General features: G+C 43.1%; 1 protein-coding gene across 1 annotated transcript in view; it reads right to left on the bottom strand.

Moving 5' to 3' along the window:
• Nucleotides 1-767: 767 nt before the first annotated feature.
• Nucleotides 768-17,123, bottom strand: part of jag2b (jagged canonical Notch ligand 2b) — a gene marked incomplete at its 3' end in the record, with an annotated part of 226,004 nt that continues 209,648 nt past the window's right edge. Inside the window, exons 20-25 of the mRNA XM_084314117.1 lie at nt 14,470-14,583; nt 13,084-13,199; nt 11,149-11,409; nt 6,656-6,787; nt 5,117-5,270; nt 768-1,372 (exon numbers count right to left, since the gene is read on the bottom strand). Of these exons, the coding sequence (XP_084170243.1) occupies nt 768-1,372; nt 5,117-5,270; nt 6,656-6,787; nt 11,149-11,409; nt 13,084-13,199; nt 14,470-14,583 (1,382 nt within the window). The remainder of the gene's footprint in view (nt 1,373-5,116; nt 5,271-6,655; nt 6,788-11,148; nt 11,410-13,083; nt 13,200-14,469; nt 14,584-17,123) is intronic.

Raw genomic sequence — 17,123 nt, forward strand, 5'->3', positions numbered from 1 at the left:
GGAGGCTCCTCTAGAAAAAGGCACTTGCTACCAACTCAAAAAAGACTGCAAAAAAAGAAGAAAAAAATGTCTTAAACAAGAGTTTTCAGCAGAGAAAAAATACGGAAGAGATGGGAGAAGAAACTGGAAAGGCCACGCAGCACGGAGGTTCCTCCTCCTCTCACCTCCTCCTCCTCCTCTCCCTGCAGGCAGAGTGTTTTGGTAAGGCTGGAGCAGGACAACCACAGGCGGGACTGGCCTTAACCAGGAGGGGGGGGGGGGGGCGGAGTGAAGGGCGATTTGCCATGGTAACCGTAAGCACAACAGTCCCAATGAACCCCCTCCCCTTCCAATCATGTCACTAGTCCCCCCCCCCCTAAACCAAATCACAATCACCTGTAAACGAGAAAAGAAAATCATCTTTACACACAAGGCCCCCCCTCTTTAGTGTTGCTTTTTGAAGGGTAACAATAAAAAACAAAAAAAAACAAAAAGAGGCCTCCTTTCGCCTCCGTGGAAACACGCGCACGCTTCATCTGTACAATAATGAAAAAGAAAAATATCTATACGTTGTGACGCGAGTCAAAAACAATTGTTCCACCTTTTAGTATTTGGACTCAAAAAATGATAGCGACCAAAACAAGAAACAAAAACAAAAAACACTATACAAAAGGTTTCTTTGAACTCAAAGCCATTTCTTTCTCTTCAATAATCGTCCCAAAAAAAGAAAGAAAAAAAGGAATATCATTCGTCTCTCGCCAACTGGAATTTTGTGTATACATTTCTTTTTATACACAGTTGTCTCTGAGCTCCTGGTCTCTGAGCTCCTGGTCTCTGAGCTCCTGGTCTCTGAGCTCCTGGTCTCTGAGCTCCTGGTCTCTGAGCTCCTGGTCAGCGAGGGGGGTGTTGAAGTTTTTCCAGCGGTTATCCTTGTGGCTGTAGGCGGGCGTCCGGTGAGGCGATTTGAGAGGCGAGCCCGAGCTACTACGCAGGGTGCAAACGACGACCCCGCCAGGCGACCGCCCCGCGGCTTTAGAGTACTTACAGACGACCGGCCGGTCGGCGCCCTCGGCCCCGCCGTACTCCTCCATTTCCAGCTCCCCTTCAGTCTCCTCCTCCTCCTCCTCCTCCTCTTCTCGCCCTCCCATGCTGTAGGGGGAGCCGATGAGCTTCTTGATCTCCTGCTGTGCCTCCTTGTTGTTCTCCTTGGGCTGCTGCGCCGCCAGCGGCCTCAGCGGCGCCCCCCACTGGTTGTTGACGCTCTCGCCGGCCGACGCCCAGGGCCTCCGCCTCTCCCGCTCTTTTCTCCGCTTGCGTGTCCACCAGACGCACACCATGACGCAGGAGAGGGAGAGGAGGCAGAACAGCACGCCCAGGAGGGGGGCCAGGTAGTCTGTCAGGAGGCAGAGAGAGAGAGAGAGACACACACAGAGAGAGACACACACGCACACAGAGACACACACACACGCACAGAGAGAGAGAGAGAGAGACACACACAGAGAGAGACAGAGACACAAAGAGAGAGAGACACACACAGAGACACAAAGAGAGAGAGACACACACGCACACAGAGACACACACACACGCACGCACAGAGAGAGAGAGAGAGACACACACAGAGAGAGACAGAGACACAAAGAGAGAGAGACACACACGCACACAGAGACACACACACACAGAGAGAGAGAGAGACACGCACGCACACACACACACACAGAGAGAGACACACACGCACACAGAGACACACACACACACGCACGCACAGAGAGAGAGAGAGACACACACACAGAGAGAGACAGAGACACAAAGAGAGAGAGACACACACAGAGAGAGACAGAGACACAAAGAGAGAGAGACACACACGCACACAGAGACACACACACACGCACGCACAGAGAGAGAGAGACACACACAGAGAGAGACAGAGACACAAAGAGAGAGAGACACACACGCACACAGAAACACACACACACAGAGAGAGAGAGACACGCACGCACACACACACACAGAGAGAGAGACACACACGCACACACAGAGAGAGAGACACACACACACAGGAAGGAGAGGAGGACAGAGGCGATAAGGGGAAGAGGAGATGTTGAAAGAGAGATGGAATGGGAAAGATGCCACATAGAGACAGAGAGACAAGAAACAGAGAGAGAGAGAGACAGAGAGACTGGGTTAAGATAATTGATTGCCTCAAAACACATAGGGGTGTGAATTACCAAAGGCCCCGCAATGCGATATTATCACGATACTAGTCATGATATTGCGATATATCGAGATGTATTGCCTTTTGTCAACGGCAAATGATGTCCCCAATGGAAAATCTGCAGTAGAAATATATATATAACAAACATACAATACACAAACTCAGACTGAAGATGGAAGGTTTGGCCTGATGGGGACGCTAGATGTGATTTCTTCTTTTTGGGGCCATGAACGTGCGCAACAAATTCCATGGCAATCCGCCCATTACTTTTAGATATCTGGTTCTCAGTTTGGCCTGATGGTGGCGCTAGACAAAAGGTCACAGGGTCACCAAAATCAAGAGGTTTGTTCATCTCTATGGATCGTGAATCTTCACAGCAAATGTAGTGACTGCATGACTTAAGGCTTCAGGATATGCACTCATTTGAATAGTGAACGTTTGGCGCTAGAGGAAAGGGTATAGTCACCAAAACCAAAATATAATTTTTTTCTTGGGGTCATGAATGTTCACAGCAAACTGGTCAGGAGATGAGCTCATTCAAAAACCTTTTCTTCCCCTTGGGGTCATGAATGTGCACAGCAACAGTCTTATAATATGTCATGATGTGTTCTGTCCTTGTGTCCATGACTGTATTGTGCCCTGTATCCCTGTATCCCTACCGTATGTTCTACTACGTGCTTTTGTTTGTTTTTTTATTCTAATACTATTTATCTTGATTTTATCTTGTTTGTATTGCTAACCCTTTTTCACACAGGATTTTACACACAGGGGGACTGCCAATGGAAATGAGCCTTTTGGCAAACATTTTTGTGCATTTACGTTTTTAAAATGTTTTATTAATGTACGCTGTCCCCCTTGAACAAATAAAGTAAACCTAACCTAGCAAAATGTCACAGCAATCTGACAAGTTACATTTCGAGATGGGGAGAACTTCCGTTGAATCTCTTCCTTAAGGGGAGCTCCAGTAGCTCACCATGTACCTCGACGCGAAAGCGTCGGGGAATACCGTGCTGCGTCACGGATCTGGTTGACTCCGAGTTCGATTCCCGGACCCGCCGTCATTTGCCGAATGTCTTCCCCTGTTCTCCCTCCCTTTTCACCCTGCATCCGTCGGTCATGCTTGACCAGAAAAGCGATAAACGCTAAAAAATGAAGTTAAAAAAAAAAAGAAATAATAATCTCTTCCTTACATATTCCCTTTGTTGACGCCAAAGATGAAAGGAAGTTCAAATCAAGACTGGTCACCAGACTTTGGGGCAAATAAGGCGTACTGAATATTCATGAGGGCAGAGCTTGACCTTTCAGTTTGACCCAATCGAGTCCATACTGAGCAGCTTGCAGTGCCGCCTCCTCCTGCCCATCTCTGCACCAGAACGTGAGCCGCCACTCGTGAACAAACGGCAGGTGCCATGTGCTCCACAGCCAGACGACACAACCGGTCTGTGTATGTGTGTATGTAATATTTTAATTTTAATTCTTTTTTATGAACAATGCAACTTGCTTATACAAAAGAAATTATTATTATTATGTATGTAATATTTAATCTGATTAATCGCATGATTGTCCATAGTTAACTCGCGATTAATCGCAAATTAAATCGCATATTTTTTTATCTGTTCTAATTCTACCTTAACACAGATCTTTTTCAAGTTTTAATACTCTTATCAACACGAGTCAACACATGCTTGCTTTATGCAGCCATTTAACACAAAAGGATGAGCCTCATGCATTGCAAATTTGCATCAAATGCAACATTTTGAAAGAATTTTGAAAGATTTAGTCAGAAACAAATACAGTATCAATGAGAGCATCAATAATACATCGGAGTGAAGTCTAGGAAAAAAAGAGAATTTCTTTTAACATTCTTTTTATATAAAAAACATTAATCTCATGATAAAAAAAAATAGTGGCGTCAAAAGATTTGTGCGATAACGCATTAATAACGCGTTAACTTTGACAGCCTTAATATAGAGCTGGGCCATTAACGTGCTGCTTTAACGCTATACTAGTATCGCGCGATAATATAATTAACGCATTAATCTAAAAAAAAAAACCTTTTTTTTTTTTACATTTTTTTTTTACCTTTATTTACCCAGGGTAGGTTCGCTGAGCACAGATGCTCTTTTTCAGGAACGCCCTGCTTCACATTCACACAGTTCCATTCACACCTGGGAGCTGCCCAGTACAACCACAGTTGACACCATTGGCCACTGAGCAACTCCACTGGAGCAGTTGATTCAAGCCATGTCACATAGTTCAAGTTTGAAATGATTCTTTCTGTTTTGCTCCTGAGAGTGTGCTAGATACTGTACTGTACTGGTAATATTATTTATTTGTGTTAACTTCTGAATAAAACAACTTATTAAACACAAGTACATCTTATTGAACATTATTTTGATATTTCATTACCAATTATCATAGCAAAACAGCTTTTTCAAACAGTCTGTAATGCATTTTGGAAACGGGAGATGGGCTCATGGTGTAATGGGCCACCTGGCCTGAGAAACATGAGGAAAGAAAAAGTAAGGACTTACTTCTGGTCATTATTTGGGTAGAACACACATATTTTGAATGCCTTCGGCAGGTTTTTTTTTTTTTTTTTTTTGAGCCATTTTAATCTAGATTAATCTAGATTAAATCCAGGATTGCAGATAGATTAATCTAGATTAAAAAAATGAATCTATGCCCACCTCTTATATATATATATTAAAACTAAATAAGACTTGTGCACATCTAGTTGGACCCCGACTGGAGGTGCAGGTCAGCACAAGAGAGATATATTATATATATATATAAAGCTAAAAGAAGAATACCTTCAAAGGAAGGGACCGCACACTCCTCAGGACTGGTTTTTGCACACATATATATATATATGTGTGTATCTAACCTTCTTCCTACCATTAAAAATGCTTTGTGGCTACTCACCCGTGGAGTGGGGGGGCGTGACCTGCGTCTCCACTTTGACCTCGATGACGGCCAGCATGACGGTGCTGTTGTGGCGCCGGGACAACATGCCCACGATGGCACTGGCTGCGGCCTGGATCACAGTGTGGTCCGGCTGCTGCTCCGGCTGGAGAGACTGGGAGGACAGAGAGAACAACAAACTGGATCTACTGGTCAGGAAAACGTACGTGTCCGAATGTTCGGAACACCTTCAACTTCTGAGAGGCTGTTTCTATGGTAATGTAATGACTTACTATGGTACTATGGCCACCTCGACCTCATCCTGGTGGGACTGTTTCTATGGTAACGACTCGAAACACTCACCTCAACACTCAGTTCAGACTAGGGATGCTAGATATTGGCTTTTTTACCCATACCGATATACCGATATTGTCCAACTCTTAATTTCCGATACCGATATCAACCGATATCAACCGATACCGATATATGCAGGGTTTCCCCCCCCAAAAAAACGGAATAATTTCAGGTAATTAACATTACATATCTCTTGTTGTGGAATGAACACAACATTATGCATACTTTTGACAATAAATAAAATCAGAATTTGTTCTTACTTGCTTGCCTGGGTAAATAAAGGTTATAGAAATGTAAAAAATAAAATAAAAAAATTTGAAAACCGATACCGATATTTTCCGATATCACATTTTAATGCCAATATCGGACATCCCTAGTTCAGACACTTTAGCACTACATTATATGCATCTATTATTAGGAGATTTGCACTACATTCATACCTCATTTGCACCTTGCCTTAAAGTCTTTGTACCTCATTTTCTACATTGTACCTCACTGTTTACTTATTTTTACTCACTGTACTTAGATTGTACCTAGGTTGTACTTTAGATTGTCTATTGTATGTATATTGTATATTCCTCTTTACTTACTTTTTTCTTACTTACTTTTTTTTTTACTGTATGAAGCACACTCAGGGGCTCATACAGAACCAAGCATTTCACCGTAAAGTATGTGTATTTTTTATTATTATTTTTTTTAATCTTCTCCCCCCTCCATTTTTCTCCCCTCCCAATGTTAGTCGTTATGCCAATTCCCAATCCCCTTCCTGGTCGCTGCGCACTTACCCCCCACAGTCGGTCTGGGAGAGTGGAGGCTATCACGTGCTTCCTCCGACACACGTCTAGCCAATCAACCGCTTCTTTTCACCTGGCAGCGCGGACTTTTACTGAGAGGGTGTAACGTGTGGAAGGATCACACTACCCCCCTTAGATCCTATCCTCGCTTAGCAGGCGCCCCGACCGAACTGTAGGAGTCGCTGTTTACAACGACCCGGACCCACCCTCCAGCTTTCCCACCCTCTAATACAGCCAATTGTATTAGTGTGAACGGCCAGCCAAGCTGGTGACAACGCCGGGAGCTGGATTCGAACAGGCGAATCCAGCGTCTCCGGCGTTGGTGACGAACGCAATCTCCGCTACGCCACCTGACCGCCCACGTGTATTTTATTGTGACAATTAATAAAGACACTTGAAAACTTGAACTTACGATGGCCACCTCCACCGCGTCCCGGTGGGCCTGCGAGAGGGCACAGAGCAGCTGCAGGGTGAGCTCCTTGGCCAGGCCGCGCGTCTCGGGGAGGTACCGCAGCTCCGAGCAGATGCCCTCCACTGTTGTACCCTTGCGTCGAAAAAACACAAACAGAGAATCTCCTCATTCAAAAGCCACCTCAGTTACGTTTCAAGGGATATTCTTTATTTTTTATCCACTTTTTCTCCCATTTTCTATTTTTCTCCCATCCCATTTTCGTATCGTCCAATTCAACCCTCCCCTGTCTCGAACACTGTTTCATGCCTCCCACAAGCCGGCTGCAATGTGGACTAAGCCTTGCATCACGAGTCCCCTCCGATACTCGAGGTAACAGCAGTCGCATCTTTTCACCTGCGCGGCGCAATCTTTCAGCGTCAGGGGTCTGCGCTTTGGAGGGGCGCCGCCCCCGTTGCTTCTTGATTCTACTGCGCAGGCGCACCAACCGACCTGTAGGAGTCGCTGTCCACAACGTCCGATCCCCACCCCTCAGTTTTCCCTCCCCCTAATACTGCCAATTGTATTAGTACGGACGACCAGCCAAACTGAAAACAATGTGGAGAGCTGGGCTCGAACCCAGCGTCTCCAGCATTGGTGGTGAGTGCCTTGCCCTAAATTTCAAGGGATATTCTAACAAAATTCTAAATCTCAGAGACTCAGGATGCAATGAAAGAGTATTCCTCGCTTGATGAAATGTAAACTACCGATTTAATTAGTGGAAGAGTGCATGATAGTAGAAGACGGTAAGAAGTAGGGCTGTACCGAATAGCTCGAAGCTTCGAAGCTTCATTCATAACCAGGCATGCGTTGTTCATGGGACGGGGTAGCACGGTGTGCAACCTCACTCGCTATTTGCATATCAATAGCTCCGGTCGTCAGGTGTGTTAAATACGTTCTCAGACACATTCACACCTAACCTTGTTGTGAAGACGTGTTACATTCCATCCGTAGAGGCAATTAGGCACTGTCTTTAGTCTGTGCCCAAGCGAGGGGACATTAAATGCGCATTCGCGGGAGCGCGCGCACGCGCCGGGAGCGCGCGTGCACGTGGTGCGTGTCACCCCAGATGATTTCAATAACGCACCACTGTTCATAACGTTTGAATTCTAAATCAACATTTGATTTTTTTGTATGTGTCTATTCATTCTGTTTAAACCAATGGGGTTTTTCTTCACAGTTGCAGATAAAGATTAGGCTACACTAATATTATAGTATATGACTAGTCATAATAATTTAAATAAAACATTTATCATAAATGATGTAGCCTGTCTGCATCCGCTCGGCGCTCCATCAAGACGTCACCGTCACTTTCGCACCGACCGTGAGCCCTTATTGGATTATTTATGTTGACGAAACTGACGAGTTATATTCATTAACACAATCCCCGCCACGCAATATGAACATCTTATAACTCTGACGCCACCGCTGTAAGCCTATGGAGTCACTCACCTTCTTTGCAGGGCTATAACTATTTAAATAGTATAGCTATATCTGCATTACTATGGCCCATTCGACATCGGGTATCTATCGTTCAGGATGTGGGAACGTTATATTTTTCCATTCATACATTGTCGTTTAATACCGTCGTGAATATAAGTATGTTTTTAGAGTGGTCTGCGGTAATTCCTAGAACGCAAGTTATAGGCCCCAACGCATATTATACTTAATCGATTGGCATTTCGTCCCTATACACGCTATATTAAAATTTCAAATGCATATGATCGGTATATATTATGCTCCATCATGCATGAAGGAAATGGGGGGGGGGGGGTCATTTCTGATTAATTGATTGATTGTCAATAACGGCTTTCTTTAGTACAACATCATACGTTGATCAGATAAATGGACAATCGAGCTGAAATTAACGTTAGATTCCTCTTACCTCTGGCCGATGATATTGGAGGAAAAATATTCCAATTATTTGATTGCCATCTGCTAGATCGTATGTCCATTTGGCCGACACCATAAACTCCAAAAGCATAATGATTCTTACTAGGGATGTCCCGATCAAAATGTTTTGCTCCCGATCCGATCCCGATCATGTGATTTTGAGTATCTACCGATACCGATCTTTCCAGATCCGATCTTTCACATTAGTAACCGATTTGACGCATTTTTGTCAGAAACTGGCGAAGCGAGACAAGCCCCTCTGTTGTCTCAATAGTCCCTCGAGTGCCGGTGGCTCACGTTACATTCACCCTGAGAATGTGCTTATACGAGAAATATTCAAAGTTTCAATCTGTTTGCAGTTGCACATTAGTATACATTCACACAGTAGGGATGTCCCGATCACGTTTTTTTGCTCCCGATCATGTGATTTTGAGTATCTACCGATATTTCCCGATCCGATCAAAAAAAATTATGTAATTATTTCTTTTTTATTCAACAAACATGACCATGTTCACATCTTAAACTCATACTGAGGCCTTAGTTTTGGTTTTAAATTGCATATCATCATTCATTTATTTATTGTCACACAGAGCAGAATAATTTTTCCAAAACAAACCAATAGTATCCAGCTGCAGAACGGCAGACCAGCCACACTCTCAGACCCAAACGCATTTCCTTTGATTTAATTATACATCAAATGATTTATGAAGTTAACTTTTCACCTGGATAACGTCAACATTCAGGGTGAATGTAATGTGAGAAATTGGGATAAAAAAAAATAAAAATTAATTAAATTCTTTTTAATTTGGGTCTGAGATTGTGGCTGGTCTGCCGTTCTGCAGCTGGATACTATTGGTTTGTTTTGGCAAAATTCTTCTGCTCTGTGTGACAATAAATAAATGAATGATGATATGCAATTTAAAACCAAAACTAAGGCCTCAGTATGAGTTTAAGACGTGAACATGGTCATGTTTGTTGAATAAAAAATATAAATAAATAAAAAAAAATTGCAGATTTTAATTTAAAAAATTTTGCCGATCCCGATCTTCGGAAAATCACGTGATCGGCCCCGATCACGATCTCGTGATCGGATCGGGACATCCATATCACAGTGTTCGATTTAAGTAATGATTTGCTCCATTTTGGTCTGAAACGCCGACGATAATCCTCCTCACAAAGCAAATATTGACGTTATCCAGGTGAAAAGTTAACTTCATTCAAGCGAGGCATTGCAACCAGAGTAATTAAAAACTCCGCCTCCTTACTTCCCCAAGCACAATGCCGCCTCCAGCCTGCTGCTTCATGAGATGGTAATAACATACATAGAGCAATGGCGCCATCGTCTGTAAAAATCAGGTGACTGCAAGTCCCTCGTCCTTGACATAAATGTAGGTCTCTTGAGGGATTCGGCATACGTCACTGTCGTGCAATGGTGTAAATCAAAGGAAATGCGTTTGTTTTGGCAAATTCTTCTGCTCTGTGTGACTATAAATTAATTAATGATGATATGTAAAACTAAGGCCTCAGTATGAGTTTAAGATGTGAACATGGTCATGTTTGTTGAATAAAATAAAAACTTTTTTATTTTTATTTCCGATCCCGATCTTCTGAAAATCACACGATCGGCCCCGATCCCGATCACGTGATCAATGCACTCGACTGTTCATCTGGATTCACGTTACAAGAAAACTGCGCCGAGACGACATTCACCGATGCACAGAGTCATACTTCCTGTAGAAAAGTAAGTGCAACATCTGCCGAAATCCACCAGGCGGCGGTATCGGGCCGTTGCAATCGCAGACAGAGTGTCAGAGTTTCCCAGAGCCTTGGTGGATGAATTATGAATGGCAATAGCGAATAAAAGAAATAACGATCACAATAACGAGTTTACTCATTGTTGCCGTTATTTGATTGGCGGGCAATAACGAGTTAACTCGTTCTTGGCGCAGAATGTGTTAAAGAAAAATTATTTAATAAAAAATAAAAAATACTAATTTAATCAAATGAATCACTTTATTCAAATTGAGGATATTCTTTTATATATATTTTTTTATGATTACGTCATAAAATATGACAACAGACATTCAAAGCTTCATTCGAAAACGTCAATAGAAGCTTTGAATGTAAAAAAAAAAAAAAAAAGACATTCGGTACAGCCCTAGTAAGAAGGTGATCAGATATTGATTGAAGAAGTGTGTTTTTAGTCGACGAGCCGCTCACGCACGGCCGCGCGGGTGATGGCTGCTAGGGGTGTAACGATTCGACCTCACAACGATTCGATTCGATTACGAATCTCTTCAGGCAACGATTCAATGCATCATGAAATCTCTTCATTTGACCACGATTCCATTCGATACATTTTAGATGGGGGGAACTGATTCACTCAGCATGAATGGACTATAGGTCAATAAAAACAATACACACAAAAAACATTAAACATTTAATTTTTTTTAATTAATTTCGATTCTAATAGATTCTAACATTATTCAAATCGATGCATCGAATCGAACACATTAGAATCGATGCATTTCGATTAATCGATGCATCGTTACACGCCTACTCACCGCTGGCACCTTGTCCCTGTTGAAGACCAGCGTGATGCGGGCGCAGCCGTTGCCCAGGTGCCCGCTGTTAGGCTGGCACTCCGTGGCCACATGGGGGCGCTGCTGCCTGCGCTCCGAGCACACGCCCCACTGGAGGCAGGGAGGCACGAAGCAGGTCAGGTAGCCGTGCTCCAGGCAGCTGAGGCCCGGGGGGCACGGAGCTCTGCTGCCCCCCCCGTGATCAGAGCTCTGCGGCAGGCAAGGGCGACGGCCACACACCACCTGGTGAGGGGGGGGAGAGGGGGGGGGGGGGGGGAGGAAGGGAGAGAGAGAGGGGGGAAGAGATGAGGGGGGGAGAGAGAGAGAGAGAGAAAGGTAGATAGATAGAGTTGAGAGAGAGAGGAGAGAGGGGAGAGAGAGAGAAAGGTAGATAGATAGTTGAGAGAGAGAGGAGGGGAGAGAGAGAGAGAAAGGTAGATAGAGTTGAGAGAGAGAGAAAGGAGAGGGGAGAGAGAGAGAGAAAGGTAGATAGAGTTGAGAGAGAGAGAGAGAGAAAGGTAGATATATATATAGAGAGAGATAGAGAGAAGAGAGAGAGAGAGAGAAGAAGAAAGAAAGAGTTGAGAGATAGATAGATGGAGAGACACAGTCGAGAGTGAGAAAGATGGATAGATAGATATTTCCACTCTTGGTATTGGTGTCTTTGCATGGTAGGAAAGAGAAAGACAGACTTACTTTAAAGCTGCAATAATTATTTTCGGACGGTATTTTTCATTTTCAAAACATGCTACCACTTGCTATCAACGGGTCTCGTTGAGTCATGGTGTCCGAATCAGTCAACCCTGTGCCCCACAACAGATGTTATCCCATCATCCTTTTTTCAACAAATCTCTTAATTACATCTATATTGTGCTGTCAGAACAGTATGCCGTTTGTAGGTGAAGTTCTCTATCGTTAATTCTCACCTTGTGAAAGTTAGTTTCCAGCTAATCTCTTAGTTACAACCACAGATTGTGACAGTAAGGCTGTCCCGTACGCCTGAATGCCTTCTACAACAGAACTGCATTTCCGCGTCTCTGATTGGCCAGGTCATTTCTTGTGACATGTACGCCCAATCGTGGGACCGCAAGTTTCTACCCTGGTTAAGCTTAGGCGCTCGTTCGAAGTTGGTTAAGGTTAGAGTTTGTCTCAGAGCATGGCGATAGAACGCCAGGTAGTTTGCAGGCTGTTAGACCCGGAAATAGGCGCAGAACTTGCTGTCCCACGATTGGACGTACATGTCACATGACCTGGCCAATCAGAAACAAACATTTGTTGTCGAAAGTATTCAGGCGTCCCGTACGTGATGTACTTGCACTGCGTGACGGGACAAGGCTTTCGTTTTTGGGAGAAGGGGCAATCCTTTGTAAAAACAATGGCTCCTTGCTGCCCTCTGGTGGTCAGAAAATAACTATTGCAAATCTAAGAAGAAGTAGCTACAAATGAAATATACCCATGAAGGACTAGGAAGAACGGGGGTATTACTTTGTTACAGTCCACTAGGAAGAACGGGGGTATTACTTTGGTACAGTCCACTAGGAAGAACGGGGGTATTACTTTGGTACAGTCCACTAGGAAGAACGGGGGTATTACTTTGGTACAGTCCACTAGGAAGAACGGGGGTATTACTTTGGTACAGTCCACTAGGAAGAACGGGGGTATTACTTTGGTACAGTCCACTAGGAAGAACGGGGGTATTACTTTGGTACAGTCCACTAGGAAGAACGGGGGTATTACTTTGGTACAGTCCACTAGGAAGAACAGGGGTATTACTTTGGTACAGTCCACTAGGAAGAACGGGGGTATTACTTTGGTACAGTCCACTAGGAAGAACGGGGGTATTACTTTGGTACAGTCCACTAGGAAGAACAGGGGTATTACTTTGGTACAGTCCACTAGGAAGAACGGGGGTATTACTTTGGTACAGTCCACGTTGCCGTTGATACAGTGGCAGCTGTTGCAGTCGTCCTCCCAGCGACTCCCGTGAGGAAACTGCAGACCGACGTAGGGACACGTCTTCCCTATACCTATGACTACACACACACACACACAGTGAATGGTAGGGGCGTAACAGTTCAATCCAATGATTGGATTCTTATTCTGTGGGGAAAGATTCAATGGGGAAAAAAAGAAAATCGTACATTTTGATCACAGTTCAATTTTGATTAATTTATACATCGATCTGTAAAAGACACACACAAATCACAGATCATATTGATTAATCATGGATCATATTGATTCATCACAGATCAGATTGATTCATCGTGGATCAGATTGATTCATCACGGATCAGATTGATTCATCACGGACCAGATTGCTTGATTTATCACGGATCAGATTGATTCATCACGGACCAGATTGCTTGATTTATCACGGATCAGATTGATTCATAACAAGTCAGATTGATTCATAACAGGACAGATTGATGCATAACAGGTCAGGTTGATTCATAACAGGACAGATTGATTCATAACAGGTCAGGTTGATTCATAACAGGACAGATTGATTCATAACAGGTCATGTTGATTCATAACAGGACAGATTGATTCATAACAGGTCAGATCGATTCATAACAGGTCAGATCGATTCATAACAGGACAGATTGATTCATAACACGTCAGATCGATTCATCATATTCAGGTTCCTCGAAATTTGGGATGTGAGTTTATCTGGGTTACTGGGTCAAAACATAATACTTGTATCACACAGAATATGTTGGAATAGAGAAGAGAAAAAAAAAATAGAGAGCGAGAGAGCGAGCGAGAGCAAGAGCGAGAGAGATGGATAGATAAAAGGAGTTGAAGAGAGAGAGAGATGGAGATAGATAAAAGGAGTTGAAGAGAGAGAGATGGAGATAGATAAAAGGAGTTGAAGAGAGAGAGAGATGGAGATAGATAAAAGGAGTTGAAGAGAGAGAGAGATGGAGATAGATAAAAGGAGTTGAAGAGAGAGAGATGGAGATAGATAAAAGGAGTTGAAGAGAGAGAGAGATGGAGATAGATAAAAGGAGTTGAAGAGAGAGAGATGGAGATGAGAGAGAGAGACAGCGAGAGAGAGACAGAGAGAGAGACGGAGAGGGAGACTGTGGCGGTGGTCAGCCCAATATAATCAAATATTAAAATGTTATAATTGTGCTTTGGGCGCCAGACAGGTTAAACCCGTCAACAAATCAAATAAGCAAAATAAAGCTTACCGTCAATACCGGTTAGCTCTTAGTAACCTCCACTTAACTACAAAAAATGAGCTTGTGATAAGGTTTAAATAAGAGGCAGGCAAACAGTATTTAGAGATATAGATATTTACACTCTTGGCAGCGGTGACCAGTTCGACCAGGTGGACATAAACAGCGAAAACCATTGATCTCATCAACGCAGGAGGCTCCATAGGAACAGGGTGAAGACTGGCACTCATCAATATCTGCAGAGGAGAGATCAATAATACCATTTATATTAGCGGTCGTCAATATCTGCAGAGGAGAGATCAATAATACCATTTATATGAGCAGTCATCAATATCTGAACAGAGGAGAGGAGAACACAATTTATATTAGTGTTGGCCTATGAAACTCAAAACATTGATACGATGTACGGTTTTTGTAAACCCATCTGATTATACCATCTGATCCCATCATTCTGATCACGTTCTCACATTTTTGTTGCGCAGGCAAACAAATAAAAGACACGCCTCACATCCATGACGCCATGCTCCTCCTTAAAGACACGCCTCACATCCATGACGCCATGCTCCTCAATCAATCAATCAATCAAATCCTTTATTTAACCAGATAAGCATCATTGAGATTAAAATCTCTTTTTCAAGAGCGATCTGGCCAAGCAAGGCAGCAGAAAGTTTCAACATAAAAAAGAACATCACAATAAAATACAGATAAAACATTTACATCAAGCTCCAATTTCAGGCAAGTTATCAAACAGGCAAATGATCAAACACAGTTGCACTGACCAAGGGAACTGAGTTCGTAGGATTTTAAAATGGCTTTGAATTCTCCGAGGGTGACCAGTCCTGGTAATTTTAGGTCCTCCTGTATCTTGTTCCAAGATGAAGGAGCAGCATATTTAAAAGCCCTTTTTCCCAATTCAGTCCTCCTTAAAGACACGCCTCACATCCATGCAGTGTTGTGCTAGTTACTGAAAAATAGTAACTCAGTTACTTTACTAGTTACTTCATTTCAAAGTAACTTCGTTACTGTACTAGTTACTTACACCCAAAAGTAATGAGTTACTGTGAAAAGTAACTATTTAGTTATTTAAAAAAAAAGATAAAAAAAAAGATTGCTCCCGAGTCCCATGCCCTATAGTACTCAAAATCGGTTGATCAACTTTACAGTTTCCATTCACATCACCGAACTCTGCTAAGCAATGTGGTCTAGATACAAACACAAATCTGACACAAACAAATGTTGTCCCGAGTCATATAATAAGAAGTGCGCCGGTTGAAGGAACAGCCTTGATGTCGCCGGAGCGTTTCATTATAACCATTATAATTCAAGGGTACTACGACTATGCTTGCACCTCATGGTACCAAAGCACCTCAAAGGCGCTTAAAACAAAATTACAAACATCACAAAACAAACTGGTCAGACTACTACTTGACCTGGACCCCAGAACCCACCTCACCCTGGGCCCTGCCCACTTTGACAACCTAGGATGGCTTAGAGTAGACGACAGAGTACAGCAACTTGCAATGGGCCTGGTCTACAAGATACACTATACGACCGGGGTACCCATGTACATGTCAAAATACTTCCCAAAGGTCAGTGAATACCACAACCACTACACCAGAGGAAGCTCAACAAACCCAGATTCGGCTCAAACAAGGGACTAACGTTTCGCAATTATGCCACAACAATGTGGAACGCCCTACCCAAAGCTAGGGGTAACAGTACTGTATATTTGAATACCGTTTATGTCACAAATGTATCAGTACTAAATACCTATATGTCCCTATGCCATAAATGCCATGTATGTTGTGTATGTCATAAATGTCTATATGAATTGAAAATGGGGGACCCTGATGGAAACAAGACAAACGTCTTTCTCAGGTCTGCATCCCCTTAACAATTGTATGTATTGAGCCGTACTGTATTGTACCCATTCTGCAATCTGTTAAATAAAGTATTCATTCATTCATTCACCATCTTGCAAGTTGCAACGTTGTTTAAGATATCAATCAAAGCATTGCAACGTTAGAATAGTTAGGATATCAATTGTGCATGAAAGGACTATATTTATATTGTTTGATTAGTATTATGAGATTCCCTGGCAGATTTCGTACAGTCAAAATCCGTTGATCAACTTGAGTTTCAGTGAACACATTGCACTGACTCACCAAAGTCTGCGGTGGTTGAGATGTAGTAACGTTACGTTAGTCCAGTTGACTCCAGCAGCGCCTCAAACATGTTCTTTATCTCGTTTCCATGTTGTATATTAATTATCTCTCCAAGTAGTTGCTAAATGGTTTGTTAGTTTGTTACTGCGTTCTTTTTATGTAGATTCATAGCGAGCGTTTGTTTTGTTTACAATAGAGAGGGTCTATTTCTTTCCGTAGCCGCATTTCTTGCGCACTTCTGATTGGCCAGTGGCCAGACTCGCCTCGTATCATTCTACGCGGGTGGGGATGAGGATAATAATAATAATCACTACCGCTCGCTATCAATCTACGCCGTATATAACGCAAATAACGCAGTGACGAACCATTCAGTAACGTAAGTAGCGTTACTGAATTTCAAAAGTAATGCGTTAGAGTACTAGTTGCGGCAAAAAGTAACTTCGTTTCTGTAACGCGTTACTTTGTAACGCGTTAGTCCCAACACTGCATCCATGACACCATGCTCCTCCTTAAAGACACGCCTCACATCCATGACGCCATGCTCCTCCTTAAAGCCATGCTTCACATCCATGACGCCTCCATGCTCCTCCTTAAAGACACGCCTCACATCC

This window comes from Notolepis coatsorum (assembly GCF_963971535.1).
Source record: "Notolepis coatsorum genome assembly, chromosome: 5".
In the NCBI taxonomy this organism is placed as follows: Eukaryota; Metazoa; Chordata; class Actinopteri; order Aulopiformes; family Paralepididae; genus Notolepis; species Notolepis coatsorum.